Source organism: Solanum tuberosum, unplaced genomic scaffold, assembly GCF_000226075.1.
Source record: "Solanum tuberosum cultivar DM 1-3 516 R44 unplaced genomic scaffold, SolTub_3.0 scf00686, whole genome shotgun sequence".
Lineage (NCBI taxonomy): Eukaryota > Viridiplantae > Streptophyta > Magnoliopsida > Solanales > Solanaceae > Solanum > Solanum tuberosum.
This window is the reverse complement of record NW_006239596.1, coordinates 169,012-179,194: the sequence shown is the minus strand read 5'-3', so window position 1 is coordinate 179,194 and position 10,183 is coordinate 169,012. Positions and strand designations below refer to the sequence as shown.

The 10,183-nt window shown below is 33.0% G+C and overlaps 2 protein-coding genes across 2 annotated transcripts; both read left to right on the top strand.

Annotated features, from left to right (window-relative positions):
- Nucleotides 1–1,700: 1,700 nt before the first annotated feature.
- Nucleotides 1,701–5,443, top strand: LOC102595531 (serine carboxypeptidase-like 20). Its single transcript, XM_006366764.1, has 14 exons — nt 1,701–1,849; nt 1,950–2,095; nt 2,858–2,934; nt 3,015–3,137; nt 3,369–3,471; nt 3,557–3,594; nt 3,749–3,850; nt 4,026–4,106; nt 4,192–4,434; nt 4,511–4,576; nt 4,680–4,801; nt 4,911–5,024; nt 5,231–5,276; nt 5,360–5,443. Exons 1-14 carry the CDS (start codon nt 1,701–1,703, stop codon nt 5,441–5,443), a joined length of 1,494 nt encoding a protein of 497 aa, XP_006366826.1.
- Nucleotides 5,444–6,957: 1,514 nt separating this feature from the next.
- Nucleotides 6,958–9,910, top strand: LOC102595868 (serine carboxypeptidase-like 20). Its single transcript, XM_006366765.1, has 14 exons — nt 6,958–7,106; nt 7,205–7,350; nt 7,535–7,611; nt 7,689–7,811; nt 7,894–7,996; nt 8,073–8,110; nt 8,204–8,305; nt 8,467–8,547; nt 8,642–8,872; nt 8,949–9,014; nt 9,113–9,231; nt 9,378–9,491; nt 9,701–9,746; nt 9,827–9,910. The coding sequence occupies exons 1-14, from the start codon at nt 6,958–6,960 to the stop codon at nt 9,908–9,910; spliced, it is 1,479 nt and encodes a 492-aa protein (XP_006366827.1).
- Nucleotides 9,911–10,183: the final 273 nt, after the last annotated feature.

Genomic DNA, 10,183 nt, shown 5'->3' with positions numbered 1-10,183 from the left:
TCCCTCTTTTCTTCAACTCTAAACCATCCTTACTTCAATGGACCTAACCCCAAACACTAAGGATCCTCAATCTCTCAACATACAATAGATTACAACTCAAATACACAACCCAATCACGTCCCACAACCAACAATAATTTCAACAACAACAACTAACAACTTCAACAACTTCCACAACTTCAACAACAAATCCAATCTTTTCTCAAATCATAAAAATGAGCTTGGTGTGTGGGGGAAAGGATCAACCCACACAAAGAACTCACATACCTAGTAGGGATCACCCCCGACGATTTCCACGACGATCTTTGCTTGATCTCCTTGCTTGCTCTTCTATTTCTCTTCTTCTTCTCTCAAGCCCTAGCTTTCACTCTTTAAAATGGAACCAAAATGATCCAAATATCAGCCTAACACAACAATATAATCCCAAAAGAAATGGCTAGGGAAAAGACCAAAATGCCCTTAAATTTCCGGACGGATTCCCTGCCCACTGCCCAACTTTCAAAGGGCATAACTCGCTCATACGAACTCGGAATTGAGCAAACTCGGTGGCGTTGGAAAGATCATTCCAAGGGCTTTCCAAACATAACTGTAACTACTCCTAACTCATTCTGAGCTAGGAGTTATGACCGCTCAAAGTTGGCCAAAAACTCACTGATTTCCACACTTGGCCAAATTTCCAGATTTTCAATTTTATTCCAAAAGTGACTATTTTCGATTTTTAAGCCTCTTCATAGATATTTCAAATTACCGGATGTTACAATATGGTTTTGTTTACTGTGGAGATTGCGGTTTGTATATTTAGCTTGTCCGTTTGTATATTTCACTTGGAAATATACAAACAGGATAAGTATATACAAACGGGGATTGCATTTTGTATACTTCGCTTGCCCGTGTGTATGTTTTGCTTTCGAATATACAAACATGGTAAATATATACAAATTTTGTATTTATACATTTAGAAAATTTTCAGAATTTCGTATGTATATTTCGCTTGCCAATATACAAACATGGTAATTTATAATGATTTTTCTTAAATCGTATACAAATAGCTAGTGTAAGCATATACAAATTCTGAATTTATACCATTAGAAACTGAATTATATAAATTCTGGATTTATACAATCAGGGATCGAATTAGAAAAATTCTGGATTTATACAATAAGAAAACCGAATAGCAAAATTTCGCGAAAGTGTGGCCACGGATTAAAAGTAATCGAAACTATAGATATATTACATAATAATCTAAATGTTTGTCATTTCACATAATTTTCCCTTAAAAGAATTTAATATATTGGCAGAATTTTAAGGTTAAATTTTGATTGGAAAAAAAATCGTAAAAAAATGAAGAGGGCTAACCCGCTCCAACCCATGGCCTTTTTTAGGATTGGCTGGGGTTCGCCACTTCAAGGCCCGTCAGCCTGTCTTAACCCATCAATTTTTTTGGCCCGTGAAACTTAGACGGGATGGGGCTAGGCTGACCTGTTTTGACAAATCTATTCTTTATTAGGAAAAAAATATAAATAAATGACATATTTATATTTGGAAGACCAAAATAGATTACATTAATCTTGGTCAAAAGCAAAAATTGATGGAAAAGTTATTATAATGATATCACATTTCATTTTCTCAAACTATAAAACCCCATCATTTGTGTTGTTTTAGGGAAAATATTAAAGAATTCTGAATTTTGATACACCAAAAATGGCAAGAATAAACATTTTTTTACAGTATAATATAGTCTTAACATTCTTGGCATTTTTGTTTTTGGTAACAGAAGGGGTACCTCAGAGTGCACTGGTCACTCAACTCCCTGGATTCAATGGCACTTTTAACTCAAAACACTATGCTGGGTATGTATTCTTTTTGTGTTTTTTTTTAATAAAAAGATGTAAACTTTATCTTGATTTTTCTTCCTTTTTTTTTGAATGTTTCTTGAAATGGGATTTTCAGGTATGTTAATATAGATGAGAGTCATGGCAAGAATTTGTATTACTACTTTGTTGAATCTGAAAGAAATCCATCAAAGGATCCAGTTGTTCTTTGGCTTAATGGTGGACCTGGCTGTTCAAGCTTTGATGGCTTTGTCTATGAGCATGGTAACAACTCTACTTCTACTTATGCGTTGGGCTGAATTTGGGCGGATTAAAATATTTTGACTAGATTTTTTATAGATTATCAGGGATAGATATCAGTCTAAATTTTGATGGATTGAAACGGATTGAACTAATAAATGAACGAGTTTTAATCAGCCCTCTCTAGATTTGACTTGTGAAATTTATGTTGTTGTTGTTGTTGTTGTTCTTGTTGTATATACAAGGAGCCGGCTTTTGGGTAAAGCCTAGCTTTTGGCTCCCACTTTTTATCAATAAATTTGTATATTTTTCTTATATTTAAATATATTTTTAAAAGAAATTATTTTTTTACAATAAAAGGAAAGAAATTTTGTTAGATAACGATTTGATCTAGAAAAAGGGCCCCAAAATTTGTTAACGTGTGTGTACAACTTATGGAATGAATCTCACAAGTAGTATCACTATTGTTCTCTCATCAAAATTAGTATGATGTATTATTTGTAGATAATTTCTATTAATAAGAATTTACTTATAAAAAGATATGCATATTGATGTTGTCGTAGATCAATTAAGGTCTAATTTATATATTTTTTAAAATAAAGAATTGAACCAACATAATAGTCTTAAACTTGAATAGTCATTCTGATGGTTAAGACTCATGATAATATTCTAATCGAAATATTCAATCAGATAAAGGACTTGATTCTTTTACAAATGTCTATATTTTATAAAGAATAATGTTAACAATTCAAGTAACAGTTGATTCTTGTGTTGTATACATTGCAGGACCTTTTAATTTTGAGGCGGGAAAGACAAATGATAGCCTGCCCATTCTGCATAACAATCCATACAGTTGGTCTAAGGTTATTATTTGTGTTAATTCTACTTTTATCATATGCTTACATTTTATTAGTACTCACTCATTATGATTTGATTCTTCTAGGTTTCCAATATAATATATCTGGATGCTCCTGTTGGTGTTGGATTATCTTACTCGAACGATAAAGCTGACTATAACACAGGGGACTTAAAGACTGCATCCGATACCCATTCGTTTCTCCTCAAGGTAACATTACATAAATTTAATTACTAGCTATCACTACAAGAAAAGTGCGAATTACATGGGGATTTTCTTGGGGATTAGTATTAAAATTTGTAGGAAAATAAGTTTCCTGCGGATTTTCATACTAATCCCTAGGAAAATCCTCATGTAATTCACACTTTCTTTTGTAATGTAGTTTTATACTAGCTATGTCCTAGCTCGTTTATGGTTTCTACTAACTGATGCTCTTGCTAGTGGTTTGAGATTTACCCGGAGTTCCTCACGAACCAATTTTACATATCTGGAGAGTCTTATGCTGGAATATACGTACCAACTCTGGCTTCTGATATAGCAAAAGGTAATCTGGATCTTAAATGAACATGTATTGATTGGTGGTGTTCAGGGGATTAAGAAACTAACCTTCTTCTGCTTATGTTTTTTAGGTATTGATGCTGGAGTAAAGCCCGCCATCAACTTTAAGGTCAGGGCTAATTTTATTCAATATACTTCAGACATTTACTTAATGGCTGACTTTAGGTCACTGATTACATTGAACCGTTCATGTTTAAGGTATATACACTTCAAGATTTTAACTAGTTGTCTGGGCTGTAAACTCTTTATGTTCTATTGCACAGGGTTACATGGTGGGAAATGGCGTGACAGATGATATAATAGACGCTAATGCTCTTGTTCCATTTCAACATGGTATGGGCCTTATTTCAGATAAAATATTCGAGGTATTTGCTTCTTCTTGTTTAATTTTCTAGTGCTTGAATCATTCGACTTCTGAACTAATTTTAGAATTCTAGTCTGTCAAAAAATATGTTACAAAGCAAATGTTAATGTATGTTTATACATTTACTACTTCAATATATTAGGAACTGGTCTCTGATTATTCTTTTTCATGCTCAGGAAGCAAATGCTGCATGCCAAGGAAACTTCTACAATGAAACGAGTCAGCATTGTAAAGACATGCAAGGTAAAATTAATCGGGTAAGGTGTTATTTTGTCATGTTTGATTCAAACAATCCATTGTTCTGGTTTATCGATCCACATTCACCTTTTCTGCCTATTGCAGAATGTTGACGATCTAAACACGTATGACATTCTAGAACCGTGTTACCACAACACTGTACCTGATGTAACCACTGATAACTCAAGATTACCAATGAGTTTTCGAAAACTAGGTGAGACAAAAAGGCCTTTTCCTGTCAGAAAAAGAATGTTTGGCCGTGCTTGGCCTTATAATGCTCCAGTAAGAGAGGGACTTGTCCCATCTTGGCCGGAGATTCTCAAACATACAAACTACGTCCCTTGCATTGTAAGTCGCTCTTGATTTATTCTTTCCTTTTGTTTATTCTCTTTAAGAGACATCTAATCTGAAATGAAATATGCAGAGTGATCGTATTGCTACAGTGTGGCTAAATAATGAAGATGTTCGTAAAGCAATTCATGCTGAACCAGTAAGATACAATTTACTCATGTTGTACTAACTTTAAACATGATGATTTACCTTCACTCAAAAAAGACAATATAATTGGTGATCGATTTATGGTTATACAACAGATAACTGTGATAGGTCGCTGGCGGCTTTGCTCAAACAAACTAATCTTCACTCATGATACTGGAAGCATGATTCCATATCACAAAAACCTCACAGCTTGGGGATATAGGGCACTCATATACAGGTCCAATAGATTACTGAGTCTCTTAACATGCATTCTTCTGTATTACTCGTGGTATTATTATGTAAAACACGGATAGACATTGACTAAGACACATATTTGTGTGTTGCAGTGGGGATCACGATATGTGTGTACCATACACTGGTTCAGAAAAATGGACAAGTTCACTTGGATATGCAATCGTGGATGAATGGAGGCCTTGGTATACAAAAGAAGAAATTCAAGGGTATGTTCGTGTTTTTCACTTACTAAATCATGTTCATGTTTAACTTCTCTAATGTGATTCAATTCTGTAAAATTCATTCTAAATGCTTAAATCTTTTTTGCAGATACGTACAAGTTGCAGGGTATGTTCGCGTTTTCACCTTCTAAATCTTGTTCATCTCTAATGTGTTGCAATTCTGTAAAATTCATCTTAAATCTTTTCTGCAGTTACACACAAGGTTATGCCAACAACCTCACTTTTCTGACTATTAAGGTATGTGTATATCAAGAAATATTTTTTCGTTTTCTATTTTTTTTTTCCCTTTTGTTTAATTGATTGATTTCGGATATCTTCAGGGAGCTGGACACACCGTGCCTGAGTACAAACCACTAGAGGCGTTGGAGTTCTATGAACGTTGGCTAGAGGGCAAGAAGATATGATAATATGAAGAATGAAGACTTAATTAGTAGACATTAACTTCAATTATTTATAAAAGATAGATTTTTCTTATTTTCTACAGGAAAATTTTATAAAAGAGAGGGGATATTGGAATTTTACAATGTATTTGAAGATATATATTCCTATCAGCAATAAAAATGATAATTTCTCTGTTAAAGCATGTTCATATCAATTTCTCTCCAATATTCATCTCCCACACTATATACATTGTAATTTTCGAGCCAGGGGTGCCAATTAACTTTTTTTTACCAAATTATTGGCGGTTGGGATGCATTTTTGTATGATTTTAGAAGTGTGATTCCGTATCACAAAAATCTCACAGCTCGGGATATCAAACAATCATATACAGGTTCATAATAGATTACTAAGTCTTTAAGGAATTACATTGGGTATGATATTATTGTTGTTGTGTTGATTAAGTAGGTGTAAACGAAAATCAAAAAGCTAAATGATTTCACAATTTTTACCAATAGCTGATTAAACATCATCAATAGTAAATATTTAATATACATTTATATTATTACATAATTATATAAAAAAAAACATTAGAAATTCATTGATGTACTTGTATGTAAGTCACCCCTTTATTAGACTTGGAATAAATTTATAATCTAAACAGCAAATAAGCTTTTTGCTTTTATACACCATATATTTGTATTTGAGTTCTAACAGATATGTGGTGTATCTTAATTAATTGGTATGTTATGTAATAAAAAGATTAATTTAACAAGAAAATAAAAGAAAGATCCTGCATAAAAATTTTAAGAAGAAAACTTGTTTTTCTATAATTATTAACAAGATAATAATTAATATATTGCAAAGATTTGGGATTATAATCATTTTTAAAACAAATTATACAATATATTTATTATTTAAATCATGGTTAGAAATTTATTTTGGGAAGTTAAATCTTAACCACTTAAATTAACTTATGTTATGCATCACTAATCCAAATAGAAACTTGAGGAAAATGGAGAGGAGTCGGATACAAAACTTATTCAGATATTCAATTATCCTAATTTGGGCTACTTTTCAGAGAATGTTGCATCTCAATGTATCCAACTTAAAATATGATACAAAATTCTTAATTAATGAAAATATCTGTAATAATTTGAAAATAAATATAGAATTAGTTAATATGATATAGATAGTATTATTGTATTTCATTCATAAATATAAGAGACTTCTACTTTGTCATTTTGTCCGTCCAACATCCCAAAAATCCAAATACATAAATAAATTGATGAATATTCCTTAAATGTATAAGACTTTATTTTTTTGTTATTTTCTCAGTCAAACTATTCAAAAATATAAATCATAAATTCATAATTAACTTTTTACTATATTAAGACTAAGTTAGATTGTATTAATCCAAATATTAATGGAATAGTTATTATAATGATGTCACACTTCATTTTCTCACACTATAAAAGCCCCATCATTTGTGTTCTTTTAGGGGAAACATCAAATAATTCTGAATTTTGATACACCAAACATGGCTAGAAAAAACATTATTTTAGAGTATACTATAGTGTTAACATTGTTGGCATTTTGTTTTTTGGTAACAGAAGGGGCACCTCAGGGTGCACTGGTAACTCAAATCCCTGGCTTCACTGGCAAATTGCTGTCAAAACATTATGCTGGGTATGGATTCTTTTTGTGTTTTTTGATAAAAAGATGTAATAAACTTTATTTTGATTTTTGTACCTTTTTTTTGAATATTATTTGAAATGGGTTTTCAGGTATGTTAATTTAGATGAAAGCCATGGCAAGAATATGTATTACTACTTTATTGAATCTGAAAGAAATCCATCAAAGGATCCAGTTGTTCTTTGGCTTAATGGTGGACCTGGCTGTTCAAGCTTTGATGGATTTGTCTATGAGCATGGTAACAACTTTAATTCTTAATTTTACTGGTTGAGTTGAATTTGAGCGGGTTAAAATATTTTGATCGTAGATGATAATACTCTAATCGATATACTCGATTAGACAAAAGACTTGATTTTTTAACAAATGCCTATATTTTGTAATGCATAGTGTAACAGTTGAGTCTTGTGTTCTATACATTGCAGGACCTTTTAATTTTGAGTTGGGGAAGGCAAATGGTAGCTTGCCTATTCTGCATAACAATCCATACAGTTGGTCAAAGGTTATTATTTGTGTTAATTCTACTTTTATCATATGCTTACATTTCATTAGCCACTCATTATTATTTGATTCTTCCAGGTTTCCAATATAATATATCTGGACTCTCCTGTTGGTGTTGGATTATCTTACTCGAAAAATAAAGCTGACTATAATACAGGAGACTTAAAAACTGCAACCGAAACCCATGCGTTTCTCCTCAAGGTAACATTACATAAATTTACTAGTTTTACGCTAGATCTGTCTAAGCTCGTTTATGGTTTCTACTAACTGATGCTCTTGCTAGTGGTTTGAGATCTACCCGGAGTTCCTCACGAACCCATTCTACATATCTGGAGAGTCTTATGCTGGAATATACGTGCCAACTCTGGCTTCTGAAGTAGTAAAAGGTAATCATGTATTGGTTGGTGCTACTGCTAGGCAGGGGATACACAAACTAACCTTCTGCTGCTTATGTTTTTTCAGGTATCGATGCTAAAGTAACGCCCGTCATCAACTTTAAGGTCAGGACTGACTCTGTCCATGTTTAAGGTATATACATTTCAAGATTTTAACTAGTTGTCTGGGTTGTAAACTCTTTATGTTCTATTGCACAGGGTTATATGGTGGGAAATGGCGTGACAGATGAGAAGATAGACGGTAATGCTATTGTTCCATTTCAACATGGTATGGGCCTCATTTCAGATAAATTATTCGAGGTATTTGCTTCTTCTTGTGCTTGAATCATTTGACTCTTGAACTTATTTAGAATTGTAGTCTGTCAAAAAATATGTTACAAAGCAAATGTTAATGTATGTTTATACATTTACCACTCCAATATATTAGCAACTGGTCTCTGATTATTCTTTTTCATGCTCAGGATGCAACTGCTGCATGCAAAGGAGACTTCTACATCTCAAGCAGTCAGAACTGTACATTATTACTATTAAAAATTAGTCAGGTAAGGTGTTACTCTGTGATGCTTGATTTATTTTGTCGTGACAACAATTCATTGTTCTGTATTGGTCCAAATTCATCTTTTCCGCCTATTGCAGAAAGTCATGGGACTAAACATTTATGACATACTAGAACCGTGTTACCACACCCCTTATAGCACCAAAAACTCAGAATTGCCAATGAGCTTTCGTAAACTAGGTGAGACAGAAAGGCCTCTTCCTGTTAGAACCAGAATGTTTGGCCGTGCTTGGCCTTTTAATGCTCCAGTAAGAGAGGGACTTGTCCCATCTTGGCCAGAGCTTCTCGATCATAATAATGTCTTTTGCACTGTAAGTCACTCTTGGTTTTTTCTTTCCTTTTGTTTATTCTCTTCAAGAGACACATAATCTGAAATGAAATATGCAGGATGATACTGTTGCTACTGCGTGGCTAAACAATGAAGATGTTCGTAAAGCAATTCATGCTGAACCAGTAAGATACAATTTACTCATCTTGTACTAACTTTAAACATGATGATTTACTTTTACCAATTGGTGATCGATTTATGGTTCAATCTTGTGGTACAACAGGCAACTGTGACAGGTCCTTGGGAGCTATGCAAACACTTAAACTTCACTCATGATGCTGGAAGCATGATTCCGTATCACAAAAACCTTACAACTCAGGGTTATCGGGCACTCATATACAGGTTCAATAGATTACCGAGTCTCTTAACATGCATTCTTCTGTATTACTCGTGGTATTATTATGTAAAACACATATAAAGAAGAAAACTGATCGTCTATATGTATTTCCTGTATATTCTATCGACTAAGACACATTTGTTTGTTGCAGTGGGGATCACGATATGTGTGTACCATACACTGGTTCAGAAAAATGGACAAGTTCACTTGGATATGCAATCGTGGATGAATGGAGGCCATGGTATACGAAAGAAAAAATTCAAGGGTATATTTGTGTTTTTCACCTACTAAATCATGTTCATGTTTAACTTCTCTAATGTGATCCAATTCTGTAAAATTCATACTAAATGCTTAAATCTTTTTTGCAGTTCCCAACAAGTTGCAGGGTATGTTCGCGTTTTCACCTAATTCTAAATCTTTTTCATGTCTAATGTGTTGCAATTCTGTAAAATTCATCTTAAATCTTTTCTGCAGTTACACACAAGGTTATGCCAACAACCTCACATTTCTGACTATTAAGGTATGTTTTTATCAAGAAATGTTTTTTTTTTGTTTTCTATTTTTTCTTTGATTTAATTGATTGATTTCCGAAATCCTCAGGGATCTGGACACACCGTGCCTGAGTACAAACCACAAGAGTCGTTGTATTTCTACGACAGTTGGCTACAGGGCAAGAAAATTTGATTATATGAAGAATGAAGAATGATTTTAGAGATAAAAGATAGATTTTGCTTGTTTCCTGCATGAAAATTTTATAAAAGAGAAAAGAAAGGAGTGGGATATTTCATGATATATATTCTTGTCAGCAATAGAAATGATAATTTCTCCTCACATCAATTTCTCTCCAGTATTCATCTTATATACTAGTACTAGTAATATATAAAAGTAATCTATCTACATTGTGATTTTCGAGTCGAGGGGTGGGGTGCCTACAAGCATTTTCTGAACCAAATTGTT

Bases quoted from the DNA above. Each gene is read 5' to 3' on its own strand.
- LOC102595868 (XM_006366765.1), top strand. From the start codon at position 6,958: ATGGCTAGAAAAAACATTATTTTAGAGTATACTATAGTGTTAACATTG. The intron at 7,107-7,204 runs GTATGGATTCTT...ATGGGTTTTCAG, and splicing joins CTGTCAAAACATTATGCTGG to GTATGTTAATTTAGATGAAA. The intron at 8,306-8,466 runs GTATTTGCTTCT...TTTCATGCTCAG, and splicing joins TTTCAGATAAATTATTCGAG to GATGCAACTGCTGCATGCAA.
- LOC102595531 (XM_006366764.1), top strand. From the start codon at position 1,701: ATGGCAAGAATAAACATTTTTTTACAGTATAATATAGTCTTAACATTC. The intron at 1,850-1,949 runs GTATGTATTCTT...TGGGATTTTCAG, and splicing joins AACTCAAAACACTATGCTGG to GTATGTTAATATAGATGAGA. The intron at 4,107-4,191 runs GTAAGGTGTTAT...TGCCTATTGCAG, and splicing joins TGCAAGGTAAAATTAATCGG to AATGTTGACGATCTAAACAC.